The following is a 24,090-nucleotide window of genomic DNA, read 5'->3' as shown; positions in this document are numbered from 1 at the left end:
GTGACCACACAGTTTACAGGGATACTAATGATTTTAACCAAGCTGGAGTTTTTCCTTAAATATGATGCTGTATGCATTCCACTAGGCATAAAGAAAACTGTAGATTTTTGCTTGGTGCCTGTTCACATTAAACTTTCTTTTTAGTGTTCCAGCCTCTGTATTTGCTGTACACTCATCTGTTCTGGATGTGTTTTTGTTTTTGTAGGCCCTGATTGCAGAACGTGTTGGAAGTTATGAAACCATGGATCTCTTCAGACACACTACTGAGCTCAGTATGCACGTAAGTTATTGCTATTAATACAGTTTGCACAGAAAAAGGATTTCTATTTCTTGTCCACAGATGGATGCAGGAAGTCTTTAGCCTTTTGGTTATACTGCCTGCTACAGGAGGTCACTGGGCACTATAATTACCCATTTCCCACCAGCTCTTCCATGGCACTCACTTTTCTGCCATACAAAGTTGTGGAAGAATTTCCCCACTGCTGCTTCTGTTCCAATGAGCCACATAGTACTGTTGCCTGCCTAGAGTGTCTTTGGTCACTTCCAGCCATCTGACCCTCTGGTCATTGACCCTTCCCTGCTGCCATCTGTCCAGGTTTTTTGAGTACTTGAAGCCTTGAGATTGTAAGTTGTTTTGCTGCACTGTTGTCACAACATGTCTGTACCAGGTGCCCCGGCTTACTTTCTACTAATATTTCAGGGACTGCTTGCAGCACCACCCACTGATGGTGCTGACACCTGCAGGCTGAAATGATGTTGCTGTCTGCTGTTTGTCTCTTCCATTTTCAGAGTCTTCTTTAGCTCTGTCGAGTGTAGCTGGATCTTCTACCGCCTCTACTGGGGTTTTTATTATGGTCATGCAGGACATTATGACCCAGATTACCCAGTTATTTGCTGACTCTGATTCTGAGTCGCTTTCGAATAAGCTTACCGCTAAAGGGGTCACAGTTTACTACTTTTACTCCAAAGTTAAATAAGACCTTTGCTCTTAATGATGCAGTGCAAACCCCTAATAAACTAGAGCATCAGCCTGTTGCTTCTACCAGTACTGTTTCTAGCCATGGCCCTTATAGGGCCCCTGAGGCAGCAAAACCCATCCCCTTGCACCCACCGTTTCTTACGGTTTCTCTAGATAACCTCTGCGAGGCAAGTATCTGTACTGGAGGCCTTATCTTGCAAAGAACCCTTTTCGGTCTTGCATAGAGAAAAGGTGGTGTTGAGGCTCAGGACTTCTTTCTTGCCTATGGTAGTTTCTACCTTTCACCCTAACTGGTACATTGTTTCCTGCCCCTCTGTCAAGCAAAGATTCATCAGGAAGAAATTTCCTTCCATAGTCTGGAAGTGGTTTGGGCTGTGTGAGTTTACCTGTCAGCCACTGCTTCTTTCAGAAAGACTGATTTCCTTTATGTCATTCCAGGGAGTCCCCAGTAAGGCACTCATGTTTCTTTTTCCACCATCTCTAGGTGGCTCAGACAGACCATAGTTCAAGCTTTATGGTCTTAGGGATCAGATTCCCCCCTTTCCTGATGAGGCTCATTTTACTAGGTCTGTGAATGCTTCTTGGGCTTTTTAGCATCATACAGCTCTTTCCCAGATTTAGGCTTCCAACTGGTCTTCTGTATACACGTTCTGTAAATTCAAACACCAGCAAGAAAATACAGACATAATCAAAGAGCAAGGAAAAAAGGTTATCTTTAGTAATCAAATTCTGACACATTAAATTAGGTTTTGGCTATAAAAATATGTATTGTGTAGGGACTGCAGAATTTTTGTATTTCTTTATTTTTCAATAAAGACTTCTATTGGATAATTTCTAATTTGAATACTAATTTCTAATATTAAATATTACAAACAATGCAACAAAATGACTGAAGTGCTAATTAAATTACTGCATCAATCCTGAAGTAAAAGAATCCACTTACTGTAACTTAGTTTGGATTGTATATATGCATCCCATGATTCTTTTCAGTATCTCTAGGGGAAGCTGCAGGCTTTTGCCAATTGTGTGCTGATCAATCTCTATCCACAAAGTCTCTCTACATGCAATGTATCCTTTATTCTTCAGTAGGGTTGCAATATGAGACTGGATCATTGCTTTCTAAATGATCTGTGATGTGCATAATTATCCAAGCAGTTGCAATCATGCAGACAGAGGAGGCAAAATTAACACACAATACAAACAATGTAGAAGAGATGATCATTCACATGTCAAAAGTACAAGGCAAGATAAAATTATCGAGAGTGACACAAAAGGAAACTGATATGCAAACAGCAAACGCCTACGTAGGCTCTCATAGGTCGGAACGTGTCAATTTGAATAAAGAAAGAATCATCTGTGAGGAACAGGTTTTACATTTTAATATGCACAGGCAAAAAGAGTCCAAAGAAAGAATATACAGAGAGAAAAGCAGAGAGGGAGAGAGAGAAGAGAAAGAACGGGAAGAGGGAGAAAGAAGAAGAAAAATAAAGTGGGGGGGAGAGGAGGGAAGGGGAAGAGAACTATCATGCTGCTTTTTAATGCATACTGGCTCCTTTGCAGTGTCAGACGGCTGCTGTTCTTCTGAAGCTGTAAAAGTCTTACAAAATAATAAGTCATTATGTAAAGTAAAGAAAAGTGTCTCTTGTTCTGCCAAAAATCTAGTGTGCTCCCAACTCCCTATTTGGGCTGTCAATGCAGTGCTGCTCCATATGCTTTCATCCAGAAGTTTCTGATGTAATAATATGCATAATAAGCTTATTAAAATACTAAAGGCTGAAGTTGAGAATCTCTGGCTTCCAGAGTCTCACTTTTGGGATAAAGTGTTTGCAAAACACCCGGTAACCAAAGGATTTTAATTGGGGGTTTTCCTGGTTAACTGAAGCAGTGCCTGGATGAAAAACCTGGGCAAGGACACTATGGGGGGGTGATTTATCAAAACTGGAGCAGCTGTGCATGGAAACCAATCAGCTTCTCTCTTCAGTTTGTTCCGTTAAGATTTGAAAATGAAACGGAGATGCTGATTGATTACCATGCATAGCTGCTTCAGATTTTGCCTGCTCCAGGTTTGATAAATTCCCTTCTATGTCTCTTGTATGTTTTTTATGCTAACCGTTCAAGCTTTAAAGGCGTATCATTTACACATAAAGAAATTCATTTATTTTGGTTATTTTTTTTCTTTACTTTCACAGACAGAGGGTGCCAATGGATATGCTCACTGGGTCTGTACAACCCTGCAGGATAAAAGCAACAGAAATACAGAGCTGTATCGCTATAGCATATTGCAGATGAATGCTATCTCTGCAGCTCACCTAGCCCTGAACAAATATACAGGTAATATAGCAGTTTAAGTTGCCTTATACACCGATCTGCCATAACATTATGACCACCCGCATAATATTGAGTAGGTCCCCCTTTTGACTAGACCTCTGAAAGTATGCTGCAGTATCTAGAACCAAGCTGTCAGTAGCAGTTCTTTAAGTTCTGTAAGTTGTGAGGTGGGGCCTCCAAAGATTGGACTTATTTTTCCTGCACATCCCACAGATGCTCCATTGGATTGAGATGTGTAGAATTTGAAGACCAAGCCAACACCTCTAACTCATTGTTTTGTTCCCCAAACCATTCTTGAACCATTTTTGCAGTGTGGAAGGGCACATTATTCTTCTGAAAGAGGCCCATTGCCATGAAAGGGGTGTACTTAGTCAGCAACAATGTTTAGGTAGGTGGTACCTCTTAAAATAACATCCACATGAATGGCAGGATCCAAGGTTTCCCAGCAGAACATTGCCCAAAGCATCACACTTCTTCCGCCGGCTTGTCTTTTTTGCCTAAGTCCATCCTGGTGCCATCTCTTCCCTATGTCTGTGAAGGTTCTCATTCATACCGGGTCATGGTATAGCTGTAAAAAATAAGTCAAGGCAACTGGACTTGCTGTATTTTTCTTGAAATTCTGAATTGAGAAAGCTGGTTGGATGACCAGTGAAACGTCTTCAAGAAAAATACAGCAAGTCTAGTTGCCTTGACTTATTTTTTGCAGATATCTCTACCTTAGGTAAGTAACGCACTCCTACCCAGCCATCCATATGATTTAAAAGAAAACGTGATTCATTGGACCATATCACATTCTTCCATTGTTCTGTTGTCCAGTTCTGATGATGACATGCCTATTATAGATGCTTATGGCAGTGGCCAGGGGTCAGCAAGGACACCCTGACAGGTCTGCGGCTAAGCAGCCCCATAAGCAACAAACTGTGATGCACTATGTAAAAATGTTCCTGGGTGTGTCACTGTAAAGGTTTTGATGACAGCAGCAGCCAGACAACTAGCATTTCCAGCAAGAGGCCAACAATATTAGCCTGTATGGTACAGATTTCCTTTAGGAGGAATGTTGTTTTTATAATGAATTGCATTTCTTTACCTTAACAGACCGGATTCAAAATGATGCTGCAGCATTTGCTATGTTGGGATATTTGAATGAACACCTGAAGCTGAAGATTCAAGCTAAGGAAGCTTACCACCGGTAATTAATTTAGATCTGTAGCTATAAAGAACAAAGCAAGGGTACCCTTATAATTGACTGCTTTTAAGTAAAGAAGGGAATGTGTTACTTATGTTGATGTAGCATGGGCTTATTTATTAAAACTGAAGAGATGAATACAAAGCTACAGCCAATAGCAACTAATAAGCTGTTTATTCTTCTACTGCAAGCTAGACAAAAGCCAACACCAAATTGGCTATTACCTTTCCAGATTTTTCTCCCATCTCAATCTTTCATTCCTTATTCCTTATTTACCTTCATTAAAGCAACTAGGGATCTTTACATACACAATGCTGTGGATAAAACCTTATATATCTTAAAGGACAACATCTTTGTCCCTCTTGGCTTATACTGATCCAGCAATCTTACCGCCTATATGTACCCGGCCAGCTCCTCTTCATTCTGCGCATGAGTGCCATGGCCTCATTCATTCCTGTCAGGAGAGCTGTACCCCAGGCAACCACTGAAGGCCACTGAGGCCAAAGGTGAAGTTGTCCTTTTTAAGAATTTATATTGTAAAGCACTATGCAAACTGTTGGTGCTCTATAATTCCTGAATAATAATCATAATAATGTGTACCGGGAAACACGGTCATCTCCTCCCTGTTTCTTGCATACAATGCTGATGTATCAAAGTGTCAGTACTAAGATGTTTCTTGCAGCTACAAGTCACATTTAAACATCAAGCATCAGTGAACAGACCCACTCACCCCACATGTAATGAGTTCTATGGAACTTAGATTAAGGGTTCCTTTACACTGTTATGTGTTTCACAAAAAAAAAAAAAGTTTTTCATTCGGATGGCATGTGGAAGCAAAATAATGAATACAGCCTTGTTCTTGTTGTTTTCATGCAGTTTGGGTTTCTGTTAAAACACAGCCACTTACAAAAAGTAACAATTAGCCGCTCTTAGATTTCTTGTTACCTGAAATTTCTTCTCTGTCTCTCACAGGGCCGTTTCAATGCTTCGTGATAAAGAAGACAAAGAAAGCTATAACTGTGCACTTAGAAACTATGGAAGGTCACTCTGGTAAACCTCTTTTGTTGCACTGCTCTCTAAATGACGCCATTATTTTGTTTTGGATCAAGCATGAAAGGGGTGGAAACTCTGACAGGTTATTACTGTTTGTGTCCTCACTAGAGCTTTTCCCTCACTTCCTTCTCTATCTCCAAACGGGATACAAACAACAAAAAAACCTCAACTTCAGCTATTCATGTCTCTGGATTTACTTATTAAGGTTACATATGGTTTTTAAATCATCAACAAAGAACAATTAATAACTGGAGCTACAATTGTAGGTGTAGATCCTTTAAATCATATCTGAATTCATGCTGACACTGTCCTTCCGTCTGGAGGGTGACTACTTTTGTTCCCCATGGTCCCTGTATTTGTTGTAAAGTAGTCACTGCTCCAAGCTCACTCCCATGATGGACTACAATCTGAATACAAATTAGCTATCTAAACATGAGATTGAAGTCCATCATGAGAGTGAGCTTGGAGCGGTGGCTACTTTTCAACCCCTTCAGGAACCATGGGGAACAAAAGCAGCCACCCTCCAGAAGGAAGGACTGTGTCAGCACCAATTCAGAGATGATTTGAGGATTTACAGCTGAGTGATACACAATTAAGTTACATTTTTGTTAATAGGGTAAGTGCATATTTAAGATATAATTCCCGAGTTTAGCATGTTTTTAATTAAATAACTTTTAGGTTAATAAAACAATCTCCTACCAGGGTTTTAATAGACCTTATTGTGGACTTGCTTCTGTCCTCTAGAAATTAGGAAAAGGCCTTTGCAGTATGTTTACTCAAATCATATTCAAGGAAATCTGCCATTACCAAAAGCACATAATTCACCCTGTTGTAATAAATAAAGACTGCAACCTCAGCATACCATTTAAGTGTGCAGTGTTTCATGGATTCAGAATCCGAGAAGCGTGTAATTTGAGCTCACGGTCCTTGAAATCTTTCCAGGCAAAACTAAACCAAATAACTATAGCAAGTGACTGGGACTTCTGTTAAAATGTGTTTTCCTTTATATTAAGGCTGTAAATTGGCTCGCAATCATTCATTTATTTTAATCATCGCCACAAATTCTTGAGGAACTGAGCTGTACAGAGCACTGCATTCAAACTGTAGCAGGGATAATGAGAGATACTTCTTAGTCTACATAGCTGAGAATAGCCAGTGACAGGAGATGCTATTTATAATATAACAATATCCTGCAATGCAATGAAGATCATTCATTTACTGTATCTTCTTCTTTGTACATGCAGTTGCATTTCAAAACCTTTAGTAAAAGGTGTTGTGTTAACAAAATGTGGATGAAGTAGTCTTGACCTTCGCATTTGAGTTCAATGAGGTGGTCATTTCCTATACTTACTCATCAAATGTGAAAGCTTTCATTGTATTGACTGCTACTGTTTATAGTACACATGGAGGAAACATCAAAGTGCATTTCTTATTTCTTAGTGCGATAGGTCAGTATGATGAAGCCATCAAGGCATACACATCCACAGCGCTGACAGAGTTTGATGACCTCACTGGGCTGGCTCTTGCATACTTCAAAAAAGGACTTTTAAAGGACAGCATGAAAGGTAATGGTCACATTTATGACAGCCTCAGCTATGATGATGTTATCTGCTGTGCGCATCACTTCAGGCAGATCAAACAAAACACCATTAAATCCAGTTATGTATTCCTTTAAACAAAATCTGTAAAACTGTTTTTCAAATATAGCTAATATATGGCAACCTGAATCAGTTCCTTCACAGCAGGTGAGACTGGAAATGGCATCGACAGCATTGCAAATTGCACTATGCTGTAGGCTAACAGTGGGATGTTGCTCACAGAAGGAAAGTCTGCTGCAATTTTAAATATTTTGTGTGTGTGTATATGTGTGTGTGTAGATAGATAGATAGAGATAGAGATATATATATATATATATATATATTACACTGAGCAGCCAGATTATTATGACTACCCCATCAGTACTTCGTTGGGCCACGAGATGACTCCACGAGATGACTTTGTTGGGCCGCCTCGTGACTCCACGAGATGTTGAAACGTGGTGTGAGGGATCTGACACTGCACTGTTGCCCTTCTGTTGTCTTGTACCAATCTTGCCACTCTCCGTTCTCCCCTAACATTGACTAGTCGCTGACGGCCACAATTCGCACGTTCAGACCCAGATTTTCGGCTGACAGTCCAGACTTTAAACACTTTAACAACAGCTGCTCTTGAACATTTAACGAATTCTGCTGTTTTGCTGATACTCACTCCATGGCTCCGAGCGCCAACAATCATCTCACGTTCATAGGCTGTTAATTTGCGTTGTTTACCCATATCTTCAGAAAAAGAATCACTTCTACGGTCGTGGTAAACAACCTCCTTCCCTATTTATAATGGTCTGGCCCTCTAGCAACTTCAGCGCGAAATTATAGCTAATTATAGCTAATTTGCCTACAAACATCATGTGGTCATAATAATCTGGCCACTCAGTGTATATATAATTCCATTTTTGCCAGACCGATACTTTTCCTTGACGGTACCAATTACTTTTTTTTAAATTCTTGGTGATATGTGTCACGTGACAGTTTTTCTAAAACAATACAGACTAATGATTTTAGCTCCTCATTTAGGATTTAAGATTACTTGCCTAATATAGCAAGAAGTTCTATTATGCCTAAAGAAAATCAGGATAGATGAAACACTTGGCTTGGATAACATCCATCCACGCCATTAATATACGTTCATATGTTGAATGTATCAATGAACATAACACTGGTAGTCAACACATCAGTTTATACTATCTCCTTGTTTTAAAACAACCTTTTGACCTAAAATATAATGCGCTTCAGTCATCAGGCAAACACAATAATAACTTGTTAAAAAACATGCCTGTATGCAACATTTATTCTCAAGTTAAAGGGTTTTTCTAATTACTGACCATGTGGCAATGCTACATAACTGAAGGCAAGGTTATTGGACCAAGTGTTATATGGCTTTGAAGAGGGTAGATTGTATTATTTATATACATATAAGAAGAAATGACCCTAATTAGATTGTTTGAAGTAACATTATGTGTGTTGTTCAATCCCTATTCAGTAAAGGTTCATCAATATCAGAGCAATGGAAAGACCACACATTTTTATTTCCTTTTGTTAAAAGTTTCTGAAACGGCTGCTTTTCAAATGTACCTTATCCATCCTCTGTAAACCTTTTGAAGCTTGGTCCACATTCGCTGTTTTTTAATTGGGTCGTTAGATTTTAGTTATCTTATATGTTAATTAGACTTGCAAGGCTTAACTTGAATAGAACTTGTAAAACCCATGTTGGTACATTTCTTTTTCCTGACATGTAATTAGTGTACAAGACGGCTTTGTCGGTTGCAAAGACTGAGCAAGAGAAAGCGCACATCCTCACCACCATGGCAATAATTGAGTACAACCAAGGCAACAGCGATTTGGCCAAAACCATCCTGTTTAAATGGTAGGTAGTAAAATCTGATTTGTCTTTTATATTAAGAATACTAAATTGTAAGGCTGCAACAACTAATCGATTTTTAATTGATGATAATGAGAATCGTTGTCAATGATTCACATTATTGATTAGTTGATTGTTCGATTAGTTGTTTCATGGGCTCTGTGTCCCCTCTGTTCTTTGCTGCTCCCAGCGGGGATTGGAGGGGACACAAACCCCTGCACCCAAAGCTCAGTGGTGAGGAGAGCTCTAAAACTCTCTCTCCCACCCCCCATTGCCGCTGCTCTGCTTCCCTGTTCTCCATTGGGAGCCTCTGTGTCTGCAGCCGGCGTCCAGCAGGGAGGGGAGACCACTGTACCTCTGCATTTCGCCGTTCTGTCCCCATGCCTCCACTGCTGCCCTCGCCGCTCCTCTGTGCCCCCTCTTATGGCTTGCTCCCATCCACTGCCTGGGAGCAATAGCCAGCCTGCTATTGGCTTTTTTAGATTGCAGTAGCCAATAGCAGGTTGGCTATTGCACCCGCCTGCTGTCAATCAGCAGAGGAGGACCTGAAGGAGAACTTTGTCCTTCAGAACTTTCTCCAGCCAATATTCATGTCTAACTCTCTAAACTGATGACTGGGCTTTTATATTTTTATACATATATATAATTTTATATGTAATTGTATTTTTTTGTCCAATTTTGGTATGTTATTTTAATTAAATGTTTGGTTATATCATTATATTCGCTTGAAGTTTTTCAATTCAGATTATTTTAAATCCATGAAACTAATTAAAATGTCTAATACAATAATATAATGCAAACCGTTATTAAATTTTTTTTTAAAAGGTGGGAACAAAGGTATTTTTTTGGTTTCGCCCTGACAAATTCTGCTGCAGGATGTGCGTTGTGGTGCCATTCATTTCCATGGCACCATAAATGCGCCTCCTGCCCACAATGTTATCGCCTGCACGGGAATGTGCGCTACTGCAATGCCATGCATTCCAGTGCAGTGCAATCAGTCTCCGGCCACCTATATTAGGACCCGGAGACTGCCAGATGACCCCGCTCGGAGCGCCGCACACCGGAGCAGCAGTGACAGCGACGCTCGGCGAGGTAAGTAAGATGAAACATGGCGCTGACTCGAGTATAAGCCGAGGGGGGGCACTTTTCACCCAAAAAAATGGGCTGAAAATCTCGGCTTATACTCGAGTATATACGGTATGTGCATGCAGTTTTATTCTGAAGTAAACTTTAAGTTTGTAACACTCCATTTGTGTATTTTATTTTAAACAAAAGATGTTTTTTTTTTATTTTTTATCCAATCAATCGATTAATTGAAAACAATCGCTAGTTGCAGCCTTCTAAATTGGCATCTGCAGTATAACCAAGATAATTTTCTCATAGCTCAGTATAAATGTGCAAATCAAAAGGCAACTACATAGTGCTGGAGACCATAACTGACTTTCATTTGAAAATGTCAATGTACTTTGTTAGTACAAAGTTCCATGTAGGGTTTTGGTATATTAACTGTCTTTCAGCTCACAATTGTGGTAGAAAAGCCCAAGAGATAGATTTAGAGATAAAGCAGCACATTCTGTGTAAATCAGCAGGGACGTATGAAGCATAAAACAAACTGGCAGTAAAATCTATTTCTTGGGCTACATACCCAGGAGTGAATTTTCACTGGTGTATGCTTTTTTCAAAGTAAAACTTAGTTAACTGTACCAGCATGTATAAATGGAGGAAGTCAGATGTGTCCACATGTACATGATAAAAGTCAGATGAAAACATTTAGTACTATTTGCATTTATGACTGTTGGGTAGGCATTTCTAAGCATTGCTTCCATCTTCATTGTCTACCCTACCTGTGATAAGGCACTTATGTGTGGATGTCATCACCTTTCCATTTATACCTGTAGTAGCCATTTTTAATGAAATAGGTATTTTCATCTCTGCTAAGAAATTGTGCCGCACTCAATATGGCCGCCGCTTGTGTGGGGCAACTCAGAATATTAACGTGCTGGATTAGTGTGATCCTAGTTCATTTTATTACTTCATTGCTGTGCTTTATGTGTATAGGCCAATGCCAGGGATCCCAACCTGAAATAAGCAATTTCAGGGAGGTGTCCCTCTGTTTCAGGGAGGTGCCCTCTCCCCTCCCCCCCCATCCGCGGAGGTGGGGTTAGGGGGGGCTAGGAGAGAGCACCCCCCTTAAATGAAGGCAGATCGCACAGGAAGCAGTAAAATAATTAACGATTAATCGAGGGATTAATCGTTAATTTCCACAGCCCTAATAAAATGATTAAGCAGGTTGAATCTTTTACAGAGGTTCAATGTGCACGGTATAGGGATTGGGCCTCTGCAATGATGACTGAAAGAGTGTTTCATATAGCATATCTAGATATGTGTAAAAAATAAGTCAAGGCAACTGGACTTGCTGTATTTCTCTTGAAGACGTTTCACTGGTCATCCAACCAGCTTTCTCAATTCAGAGTCTGAATTGAGAAAGCTGATTGGATGACCAGTGAAACGTTTTCAAGAAATATACAGCTGCCTTGACTTATTTTTTACAGATATACCATGGCCTGGATGAATGAGAACCTTCACCGACATATCTAGATATTCATTGCCTTTAAAAATTCTGAAATCTGGTATTTATTAATACTGTTGTGTTGTGTGTAGCAACCATTTAGGATTAGTTATCCAGTATTGGGAATTCCGTAGCATAACAGAAGGTTAGCAAACAAATGAAGAAAGTAAGGCTGGCCATACACTGTTATATTTTTTCATTCAACCTTACGAGCGCTGATGGATGAATCACTCGCTGTCTCAGCCAAACGGTGCTTGCAGCTGATGGACTGCACGCATCATTTGTTCAAAGATTTTCCAACCAGCTCTTTCGATCTTCTGATCGATGGATGTCGGCCAGAAAGGTGCTGAACCAGCCGAGATTTGCATAGTCTATGGCAGCTTAAGTAATACTGAAGAATCATGTCCTCAAGAATCATGTAATTACAGTTAATTACACTTGAATTGCAGTTTAAACTGTATGACCTGTAATTAGGTGTACAGATGTCCTAGGACTGTTCATTGCACAGTGCATCTATCAGAATATTGTTCTTAAAAAATATATGTATATACTGTGTATAGCCTATATTGTGTGGTAGTCAAAATGTATTCTGTACAACGCAGCTATTTTGTTAATACTTTTTCCATATCTAAAATGTGGGTCGTTAAATAGGTTTGACTTTGGATAACTAAAGCCGACCATACACGTTAGTTTTCCTCATTCAGCCTGAGCTTGGATATGAGAAAACCACTTGATTTCCCCATCCACGCTAAACAGCATGGATGGAGGAATCTCTCCTGCCCCCTATTGTACACATAGAGCCGGAGCCAGGGGGTGTCGAAATATCTGAGCAATAACTGCTTCTGATTAGGAGCAGTCACACTGTTCAGCTGACAAGTTTCTACTACAAATTTGTTGAGCCAATTAGTGCTGGCTTGGCCACCCAGTTAGAATTGTGTTCCATTCCCAGGATCAAATTCTAACTGTGTATGCCCAACTTAACTTGTGGATTTGAGAAAAATTATAATATAGAACTGCCTACAAATATAAAATATGTCCGTAATGATTTGTCTTTGCTCTTTATCCACAGCTCCATGTTGAAGGAATCCAGCATCGAAAGTCTTCAAGCTCTCTGTGCTCTAGGGTTGGCAAAGCAGGATGTTACCTTGGCAACTGCCGCTCTTAATGAGTTACTCAAGCATGTTAAAATTAATGATAGCATGTATGAGAAATGCCTTATTACATCTGCCATATATGCTTTGCAAGGGAGGGCTATCGCGGTGCAGAGGCAGGCCTGCAAAGCTGTCCACAGGTATGGTCTAAGTTTTTTAAAGAATACTTTTTACTATCATGGTGGGGATGGGTGTTAAAGACTGCCTAGACATATTCAGGTACGGATCTTAAGATCTTCTTAGGTAGTTTGGAATTGCAAGTTTGCAAGGATGGCGGGGTCTCACCAGGGCTGCGTGCGGGGTCTCACCAGGGCTGCGTGCGGGGTCTGACCAGGGCGGTGCGGCCGGGCGGGAAGGAGGAGGAGATGTTCGGCTGGCCGGTGCTGTAAACAGGCGCCACGAGGACGCTTGTGTTTAAAAATTTAAAGCACTGGCATCGGCATTTTCACAAGTACTCACCAGGTAGGCGGGGGAGATGTTCGGCCGGCACTGTAAACGTGCTGTGAGGTACCACAAGTGCGGGAACTTACAGCAGCCGCTTGTGTTTAAAAAATGAAAGTGCTGGTATCGCTGCATAGTAAGTCACTGGCCTTGAGAAAGTATGTGTATAGCAGGTGTTAAAGGAGAACTATGAGGTGAGTGCTTTTCACTCACCTCATAGTTCTAGCCGACCTGTAACAATGATACTGTCACAGGTGGGCTCAATAGATCGGAAGGTGAGCGAACACATGCCGGTGTTCGCTCACTTCTCGATCCTGTCAGGGCTCTCTGCCGTGACAGGGGAGGGGATGGATTCCCCCCTCCCCGCTCCGATCCACCAGCGCTGACTGGCGGAACGGGAGGGGGCGGGTACAGCTGGCTCTGCCTCTAGATAGGCAGAGCCAGCTGTCACTCACGCAGCTGGGCGGATCTCGACATCGATGTCGGGGTCCGCTCCGGCTGGGGCGTCTCAGTATACCGCGAGCTGTAGCTCGCGGTATACTGAGCTTAGGGTGACGGGAGGACGCTAGTTTGTGTCCTCCCGTTACCCTAAGGAGAACTATGGGGAAAAGCCCTGACCCCACCTAATATACATGTGCTTGTTCTAGGAGCCTGACTTGGATAAAGATGACAGCCCAGGATAATGCACCTTACCCTCCGCAATGGTAGCTTCCGGATTACCGTTCTCACAGATTTACCTTTAGGGATACAGATCACCATAATTTTTGGAAATTTCTCTAAATTTTGGGAAAAATTTGGCTCTTTAGCTCTCCCAGCTTCAAATATCTATACAGGAGTAGGGAACACATTGCTGTACCTATTACAGTGCATGTCCTGCTGCTCCCAATAAGATTACAGCATCAGGCTGACTGAATGATTGTCCTGCCTGCGAATCTGCCAGCACCCAGTGCCTGTCCAGCCATGGTAAGTTGGGGACCAAGAGTTATGTGTATGTACATTTATCAATATATATATATACTGTATGTGAGGGTATATTGTGTGCATATACCGTGTTTCCCCGAAAATAGGACACTGTCTTATATTTTTTGTGGCTCAAAAAAACACACTAGATCTTATTTTCGGGGTAGGTTTTATTTTTTTTTTATTTTTTTTTTTTATGTAGAACAATCCAAAGTTAATGCAAATCCAAATTAAATAATCCAAAATGGCAAAGTTAAGAATAGAGTGATCAGGGCAATCAGGGGTGCCGTACCTTTCCAAGAGCAATTTGGTAACCAGAATGAGCGAAGCGCACTTTCACTATCGATTCCTCACAGGCGGAGTGCATTTGGAATCACTCCGCCTGTAACAGGAGCCGGTGCTATAGAGGAGGCATCGGCTTATGCGGCTCTGCTCCCTGCGCTGCCACCTCGCTTCCTCTAGCGCTGGCTTCGCTGGCACCGCTAATTCTCTCGCGGGGCTCTTTAAGTTCCCCCTTATGCCACCACCGGCCCTGGGAATGGTCACAACTAGGCCTTTTCTCTCCCGTTCATTGAAGGACACAGGCAACAGATCGTAGATCCTGAATGGTAGGGTAATATCGCCACCTGCAGGAGAAGAACGCTAGGCACAAAACTAAAGACCAATTACAGCCTAGGGGCGGCCCCTCCCGGTGGCCAAACCCCCCACCTGCTGACAAGTCTCCAGTTTTTTGCCTAGCGTCAGGAGTCACTCACAAACCAGCATGTAAAACAACTTGTCTCACCACTAAGGACAATGACAGAGGTTTGGATACACGTCTTCTGCAAAGGATGTGTAAGCCGCACTGCCGCGCCAAGGCACCTCTTATCGCGGTCAAGGGTGTCACCGTCGTCCTCGTGGTTCAGCTTCTAGTGGACGCCCCGTGGCCTCTGCATCCCGATCTTCTGTCCCAGGGTCCTGTGTTCCATCCTTCTTTACAGTCGCTGGCTTTGGCGGCGTGGCTGTTGAGAGCCAGGTCCTGAAGGACCGGGGGTTGTCCGATGCGGTCCTTCCCAATGAAAAGGATTTTACGGTGAGTACAAAATCCTATTATTTTTGAGGTAGGTCTTATATTTTAGCAATTCCCAAAAATGGTACTAGGTCTTAATTTTGGGGTAGGTCTTATTTTCGGGGAAAAAGGGTAATAGTGACAGCTACATGAGATCACAATAACATTCACTTACGTTGGCGAAGAAAGACACAGTTACAATGCACAGGGACATAGGATCTTGCCATTTGTGCTGGTATTGGTACAGAATACCAGTTAAATAAGGTATTAAAATAGCTATTGTAAAAATCAAACATGTATTATACTTGATATCTCTAATTCAAATGAAAAGGTGTTATTGTTGAACTAACGCTATTATAATAATTGGACTGTCTCTTTAAACCATGTCAGTCATGAGTATTTAGTATATTCCTGTTTATCTGATTTATTATCTTTTCAGCCACCCAGGCAATGCAGAGCTATGGACTCTTCTGTCAAGGCTGGTTCCCCAGTATGCTCCCAATAACGCCAAGGTAAAGATCACTGTCCTGCAGATATGGTCAGTGCTTTGTGAGCAGTAGGCGGTTTTCTGACAGTTTGATTTGTGCTCGTCCAGTGCGATTTTTATCCAGCACTGATTTGATGGTATTTCTGGAATCATGTGTTCAAACGGCTGTCCAACATAAATTAAAATTGTCATTTCTTTCTGACCCTTCCTGATCCAAGTCAAATAGAAGTTTAATGACATCCAGGGAGCACAGAACATCTCCGTACCCGACCTGATACAGGGGTTCATCTGTCATGATACAAGCGTAAAACTGACATTGCAATTTGATTATGATTTATAGACTCTTAACTATAAACTGTCTGTATTTTCACTGACCACCAACTGACAAAGAAAAATGCCAGTTAGGGAATGAAAGTTTCATGGTTATTGGTTCTATATGCTGAAATACAGAGAGAGTTTATTTAAAGTGACACTAAACTCAGGAGTTAAATCTTAAAAATAACTTTAAATACCTTAACTATCAACAAAAATGTATTTTATTTGTGTATCACTCAGCTGTAGATTCTCAAATCATCTCTGAATTGGTGCTGACACTGTCCTTCCTTCTGGAGGGTGGCTAATTTTGTTCCCCATGGCTCCTGTGATGGACTACAATCTCATGTTCAGTTTACTAATTTGTACTGACATTAATAGTTCATCACAGGAGTGAGCTTGGAGTGGTGGCTACTTTGCAACACACACAGAGACCAGGGGGAACGAAAGTAGCCATGTTTCAGAAGGAAGGACAGTGTCGGCACCAATTCAGAGATGATTTGGAGATTTGCAGCCCAGTGATACATTTTTTATTAATAATTAGGGTACCTGAATGCATTTTTAAGGTTTAACTCCTGAGTTTAAGCTACAATGATGATCCAGGCCAAATATGAATTGTGGGATTCTCGGTTTGCTTTTATTTTCTGGTGTGGTTTAGATTTTCCATTACCATCCTTCTCTGCTTGTATATCGGTTTTGCAGTCTAGGTTAATTGTTGGAATTAATTAGGATTGATAACATCAAGAAAAGTGTGAATACAAATAACCTCAAACTCATAAGTTACATCCAATATATTTTCTATAGCAGTCATGAAAAATCACCATGCTCCCTCTGCTGTCTGGTTGCTGTTACTATAGTTGGTGTATTCTCAAAAGTATCACTTGTGTTTGTGGCCGGGCAATAGAGCAAGAGTAGTCAACCTTGGCACTGCAGCTGTGATAAACTACAAATCCTGTCATGCCTGTGGCTGTGAGAGTCTTGCAATGCCTCATGGGACTTGTAGTTTCACCACAGCTAGTGCCAAAGGGTGCCTGCCACCCTACATTATGCTTGATCAGAAATGTGCTCACTTGGTGGTTTTCATCTGGTCTTATGGTATACCACCCAGAGTCAGAATGAACAGTATATCACACTGCGAGAAATACTGGTAACATGAAAAAGGAGGTTCAGGAGCAGGTTTTTGTAGGTCATGTAGCGGATTGTGGTTACTATGCAAAGACCTGGCTTTTTTTTAGTCTCTTTTATTCATACAGAAAATATATTTGTTTTGTGTTACTTGGTGACTTGGAATTACTAACAGTAACCCTTCTTTTTTTTAGGGTGGTGCAGTCGCAGGCATTGTTGCGCAGACCATAAGCCTTAATCAAGCAAAGGTGCAAACCTGTTTTATTTTTTTCTAAAATGTTTTACAGTAAGTGAAAGAAACTGATAGATTCCTCTCTCCCCCAGAAATCTCTGCTGTATACTGCAGTAAATGAATTAGGAGCCGGGACTTTGACAGTTGAAAATGAGAAGCAAAATGCTTTGAAATCCTTGCAAAGAGCCGCACGTTTCTTTCCAGGTACTTTATCTACAATGCTGTATTTGAGCCTGATAGAGATTTATAGAGCTCGAGAGACCAGATCCAGGCCCCCCACACAGCAAAAGATAATTTGTTATCATAATAAATTGCTGGCTGCAATGAGCTAGCAGTAGATTACTATAGCAGTGATCTGTTGCTGCAGAGAGACTCTGAACAGATCTTCAACAGCTCTGTCTAGGCCTCCGTACTAAGAGGAAGTGCTGTGACCTCACATCTTTTCCAAAGCTGAAACATTGTGTTTGCAACAGTCTACTACAAGTGCTCCTGTGGCACCTGTCTTTTTTGCTCCTGTGCTTAGTGCTGGAACCAACCAAGATCTGTTCTCCCATAGAGCCTCCACATCTACAGGTAAGGTGCAATATATGACATTTTTGTCCTTGGGCTTAGATACACTTTTATATATACTGTATACATACGTGTGTTTTCCTTTTCTTATGGAAATGTGGGTTTACAATGGGCATTTTCAGAATATTGTTTTAGCTTACAACAATAAATACATCACAAAGTGGCAACTACACTGTAAATAAAACTGAAAGAATAGACTGACAGGAACTGACCTTCTTTGCATTATGTTGTTCATTAAAGTGTATGTAACCGCTAACAATTAACTCCTCATGTGCTCCCTTTTGGTCTGTTAAAAATACCATTGCAAGCGTTTGTTTGATTGATTAATGCAAAACATACCTGTTGATCCAAGGAAACTTGTGAACTGATGACTTCCTGTTCTCTGTGCCTCTGCTGATTGTTGACATTTACCGTTGTTCCCAGTTCTCTGTGCGGACTACAGAACACCTCCTGCCTATGTTATGGAGAAGAGAGAGGTGGGTGTACTGTAGTCCCAAAACCATTCCTCTCCAAGGGTTGCAACATTGCTGCTACTTTGGCATTGTCACCCAAGGACGAGAACTGTTACTGGCAGTATCATCAGGTGAAAAAAAAAGGAGAAATAGCCTGAAACAGGAAAACTAATGCAGACACCTCATTTTAAAGACTGGTAAGCTGCAACTAAATATATTATTTCTTGGGTTTAGATGTACTTTAATATACACTATATTGCGAAAAGTATTGGGACGCCTGCCTTTACATGCACATGAACTTTAATGGCATCCCAGTCTTAGTCCGTAGGGTGCAATATTGAGTTGGCCCATCCTTTGCCGCTACAACAGCTTCAACTCTTCTGGGAAGGGGTCCGCAAGGTTTAGGAGTGTGTCTATGGGAATGTTTGACCATTCTTCCAGAAGCGCATTTGTAAGTTCAGGTACTGATGTTGGACGAGAAGGCCTGGCTCGATGTCTCCGCTCTAATTCATCCCAAAGGTGTTCTATCGGGTTGAGGTCAGGACTCTGTACAGGCCAGTCAAGTTCCTCCACCCCAAACTCGCTCATCCATGTATTTTATGAACCTTGCTTTGTGCACTGGTGCACAGTCATGTTGGAGCAGGAAGGGACCATCCCCAAACTGTTCCCACAAAGTTGGGAGCATGAAATTGTCCAAAATGTCTTGGTATGCTGATGCCTTAAGAGTTCCCTTCACTGGAAATAAAGGGCCAAGTCCAACCCCTGAAGAACAACCTCACACCATAATCCCCCCTCCACCAAACTTTACACTTGGCACAATGCAGTCAGGCAAGTACCGTTCTTCTGGCAACCACCAAACCCAGACACGTCCATCGGATTGCCAGACAGAGAAGCGTGATTCGTCACTCCAGAGAACACGTCTCCATTTTTCTAGAGTCCAGTGGTGGCGTGCTTTACACCACTGCATCCGACGCTTTGTATTGCACTTGGTGATGTAAGGCTTGGATACAGCTGCTCGGCTATGGGCACCCATTCCATGAAGCTCCCTACGCACTGTTGTTGTGCCAATCTGAAGGCCACACAAAGTTTGGAGGTCTGTAGCTATTGACTCGGCAGACAGTTGGTGACCTGCGCACTGTGCGCTTCAGCATGCGCTGACCCCGCTCTGTCATTTTACGTGGCCTACCTCTTGGTGGCTGAGTTGCTGGTGTTCCCAGTTGCTTCCACTTTGCTATAATACCACTAACAGGTGACCGTGGAATATTTAGTAGCAAGGAAATTTCACGGGTGGACTTATTGCACAGGTGGCAACCTATCACGGTACCACATGTGAATTCACCGAGCTCCTGAGAGCGACCCATTCTTTCACAAATGTTTGTAGAAGTGTCTGCATGCCTAGGTGCTTGATTTTATACACCTGTGGCCATGGAGGTGATTGGAACACCTGAATCCAATGATTTGGAGGGGTGTCCCAATAGTTTTGGCAACATAGCGTATGTATAAATACTGCATTTCAAATGTTTGTAATGTTGGTATAATATTATCACGATTAAACTCAGTGAAGATAATTTTCCTTTTGAAATGATTGGTTTCTGTGGACATGTCGTGTTGTAATGTGTTGCTGCACTGCCCTCTTGTGTTTACTAGAGATTTAACATGTCTGACGTATCTATCCATAAGGTGAGTTCCAGGAGATAGCCTGGAACAACGAAACACTCACTGGGGCCTGCTTTATACATACTGGATGTACTTGGCTCACTGAGGCCTGCCTTTTACATACTGGATGTACTTGGCTCACTGGGGCCTGCTTTATACATACTGGATGTACTTGGCTCACTGTGGCCTCCTTTATACATACTGGATGTACTTGGCTCACTGAGGCCTGCCTTTTACATACTGGATGTACTTGGCTCACTGTGGCCTGCTTTATACATACTGGATGTACTTGGCTCACTGTGGCCTCCTTTATACATACTGGATGTACTTGGCTCACTGTGGCCTCCTTTATACATACTGGATGTACTTCACTCTCCATGGCATGCTTTATACATTCTGTATGTACTTGGCTCACTGGGGCCTCCTTTATACATACTGGATGTACTTCACTCTCCATGGCATGCTTTATACATTCTGTATGTACTTAGTTCACTGGGGCCTCCTTTATACATACTGGATGTACTTCACTCTCCATGGCATGCTTTATACATTCTGTATGTACTTGGCTCACTGTGGCCTGCTTTATACATACTGGATGTACTTCACTCTCCATGGCCTGCTTTATACATACTGGAGGCTTATATTGGTAGTGCAGTTGAATCTTTTTGTAAAGTGTATCTGTCCAGACTATGTTAAATAACACTATTTTTGAAAATGTGTTTTTTTTTTCTTTGCAGATAATCCAGCAGTTTGGGCTGGATTAATGGCTGCCTGTCATGTGGAGAATACAGCTTCCTACATCAATAAAACACCAGCCAAAGGCGCTGGACGCAATGTGACATTTTTAGCATCTGTGAAATCCAAGAGTAAGTACCCAATGTGACAGAAGCATCTTAAAAAGAAATTTTGCCAGCAACTATACATCTGTCTTATCTATGCATCATATGAGTGTACTTCAAGAACAGTGAACGTACAGAAATAATTTTTTTTTTTGTCCTTGAAATATTGACCAGTTACATTTTATAAACAATGTTAAGGCCCCCATACCTGCACCAAAATATATTTAGTATATGATATCTCTCCGGTACTTGCACATATCTCCAGTTCTGTAGTTTAAATTTAGGAGCTAGCTATTCCACTTAATTACAGTACAATGAATGAGCAATGGCACCCTAGGACAGGATGTGCGTTACTGGCAGGGTCAGCGGTTGAAAATAAAGGGAAAAAGGCCTAAGAAAACTATAGCAGTCACAACATCAGAGGACTGATAAACTGCAATATATTACTTGTTTGTTCTTTTGATTTGATACACTTTAATCCACCATTTTGAGGCTGAAAAATAGACATTTTGAGCAATGCTTTTGTTGCAGAAATAGACAAATTTGTCTGGAGTTTTGGAGCCGGGCAGCCTAGGAGATAAAATGGCCAGTCGAGCGAGCAGGGTATATTTTCTTCATTGATTATAGTATCAGAGGTCTGGAAAATCTTACTCTGCTTCTCTAGGCATATAGCTTACCTTGCTCTAGTTCTAATAGTTACTTTTTGGCTTTAATATACGGAACATGTATACATGTAGGTAACGTATTGGTAAAAATAAATACTGTGAGGGTCAGCTTGTAGTGTAGAGCTCACAGAGAGGTAACCAAGACATCATAAGTATGGGCTCCTTGTCCGCTTTCTTTCTCCACAGAACAAATTAAACAATGAAAGTTGACCCTTGCAGGGGTGGTCAGAGAACAAAGCTGCAACATGAGTCTTGTAGCCAGCTGATGGATCAACCTTGTTGATCTATCTAGTCAGCACCTGCTCACAGCACAGACTGAATCCCTAATACCCAGCCTCACATTACTAATTTCTTTTTTTTTTTTTTTAATCATGCATACAAGGATGGTCCAGCTATTAACCCCCCTGACCTCTGTACAACAGTCAGACTGCAGGGAGCCAACCCATCTATCGGATAAAACACAAGGTTCTAAGTGGCACATACACCCCCATGCTGGATCATGCCCTTGGTCTACTGGGGCTATTTAATACAATACTAACACATGTTATTTCTATTGAAAGAAATAGATTGTTCAAGCTTAGAGACCCAGTCACCAACTTTAAAAATTGTGGTAAAAGCACAGAAAAGTCAAGTGTTTGAATTGCTTACTTGCTGCATTTTCTTTTCCATAAATTATTTGTATTGATTTGCAATGTGTCTATTGAACTTGCAAGCAAATTTCACTCTTTTAAAAAGAGTCAATTCCCAAGCACAGCCGCCTCCCTCCTTTCATAGTCCTCTCCTTTTCTGGGAGTGTCTAATTACTTTCTGAACTGGCCCAGCTCCTCCGACCCTCCCCTTACCTCCCTTTTTATGTAGCTGCCAAGGGAAATATTATAGTTTTTCATTTGAGTAAAAGCTCTGAGTCTTTGAGGGCTGCTAACATAACATCCAAGATAGTGGTGCCCAGCAGAAGTCTCGGGGGATTTGTACATCTATACAGGTGGGGCTTTTACAGGTAAATAACATACATAAACTATATTAATACACATTTAATCTTATGGAAAGATTTTTGTTGAAATTAATGGTTTAGTGACAGGGTCTCTACGAGTGGAATAAGTCAATGGCAAAAGTTTGAATTCAGAAAACATTGGAAAGTCTTTAAACAGATTTTGTTGTACCAGTATGCTGACATCTATTGTACTTTCTACTTTTAATCAAAGTAGACTGTATTGTTGAAAGTCAGTATGTCTATATCTGTCTATGAAGTTTGATACTTGAGTACCAAGTACAATAGAATGGAGGCTGCCGGATATAAATTGCAGTTATTCAGAAGCTGTGGTGACTAATCCTACTGGAAGGTTTTTCTTATTTTATACTCATTGATTACCATGAGTCACTTCACACATTGTATATATCTCGTTTCTGCAGCTGAAGCAATGAAGCAGATTTCTGCTAGTTATGCCCAATCCTTGGAGACCTGGTCATTGTGTCAAGCCATTTCTTCATTGAAGGATCAAGATAAACTTTCAGAGGCTGAGACTTTGTGCACAAAGGTAAAATGCCAATCTTATGTTAATATATCATTTTTCCTGAGTATTTTGAATGGAAGAGTTCTTCCACTTAACTTGTACTTGTCTTCTTACATCTGATTGGTAGGTGGTGGTAGGTTTGACTCAGAACTCCACCAATCATTAAATACATTCAGGTATTTGTCCTTTATTTGAAAAACACTCGCATTCCTAGGATTTTAGACATTTTCTGAACTTCTCAGCCTAAAACCTAACATTTTAATCTTTTTTCTCAAAGGCCTCATTCACGCACAACGCAAGCAAAATTGTATATTGCATATATGCGCGTATATGCGTGCATTATATGCAATCCCAGAATGCATCACTCGTAATGGAATTTTTAATGTGCTGTACGCATGTACGCGCGTAAACACCCGTATATGCGCGTAAATACGCTGCCCGGACGCATCTCTGTTCCATTCTGTTTTTGCGCATATATACGCTACGCAAATATACGGCTCTATACGCGGCTATGTGTATGGAGCCATTTATTTGCATAGGTTGCATATGGCACAATACGCACATATACGTGCGGCAGTGTGAATGAGGCCTAAAAGTGGTCACCTGGCATACAATGCATTACAGTGGTCACCTGGCATACCAGCATTACAGAGCCCCAAATAGCTCATCACGTACAGTGTACGTGAGCAGTCAATTGGGCACTTCGCGGCGGGACGTACAGTGTACGTCTCCCGTCACGAAGGTGTTAATCAGCATTGTAAATAGCTTTAAAACCTTTTGACTTTAATATAATTTTGAGGTTTATTTCTACTTTGAAGTAGACCTGGTCTCAGATTTATGTTTTACAGGTTAAGTACATGCATGCTAAATGTGTGAGAAGTAAAAGCTACCAATACGGGTTACAATTAGAGAGAGCATTGTACTGCAGCTGATCATGCCTTTATCTGCCTTTAGCTCCAGAAGGACAGAGCCAACTTTTTTCAGGCATTATCCTTGGTCATTATCTACTTTCTGGACTGATATGCTGACTCAGAGATGGCAGTCTTGTAAATCCTGATATAGATATATATATA

General features: G+C 41.2%; 1 protein-coding gene across 1 annotated transcript in view; it reads left to right on the top strand.

The window, feature by feature from the left end:
* The window catches only part of TTC37 (tetratricopeptide repeat domain 37), a 95,142-nt gene that overhangs the window by 47,593 nt on the left and 23,459 nt on the right, over nt 1–24,090 (top strand). The window contains exons 25-36 of the mRNA XM_018560535.1: nt 206–280; nt 3,169–3,310; nt 4,403–4,496; nt 5,466–5,543; nt 6,987–7,111; nt 8,882–9,005; nt 12,638–12,859; nt 15,608–15,680; nt 17,287–17,340; nt 17,417–17,528; nt 20,740–20,868; nt 22,917–23,041. Coding sequence (XP_018416037.1) covers nt 206–280; nt 3,169–3,310; nt 4,403–4,496; nt 5,466–5,543; nt 6,987–7,111; nt 8,882–9,005; nt 12,638–12,859; nt 15,608–15,680; nt 17,287–17,340; nt 17,417–17,528; nt 20,740–20,868; nt 22,917–23,041 — 1,353 coding nt within the window. The remainder of the gene's footprint in view (nt 1–205; nt 281–3,168; nt 3,311–4,402; nt 4,497–5,465; nt 5,544–6,986; nt 7,112–8,881; nt 9,006–12,637; nt 12,860–15,607; nt 15,681–17,286; nt 17,341–17,416; nt 17,529–20,739; nt 20,869–22,916; nt 23,042–24,090) is intronic.

The sequence above is a fragment of the Nanorana parkeri genome, unplaced genomic scaffold (assembly GCF_000935625.1).
Source record: "Nanorana parkeri isolate BGI_ZX_2015 unplaced genomic scaffold, ASM93562v1 scaffold462, whole genome shotgun sequence".
In the NCBI taxonomy this organism is placed as follows: domain Eukaryota; kingdom Metazoa; phylum Chordata; class Amphibia; order Anura; family Dicroglossidae; genus Nanorana; species Nanorana parkeri.
The sequence above is the reverse complement of the archived record's forward strand: the minus strand, read 5'-3'. Positions and strand labels throughout refer to the sequence as shown.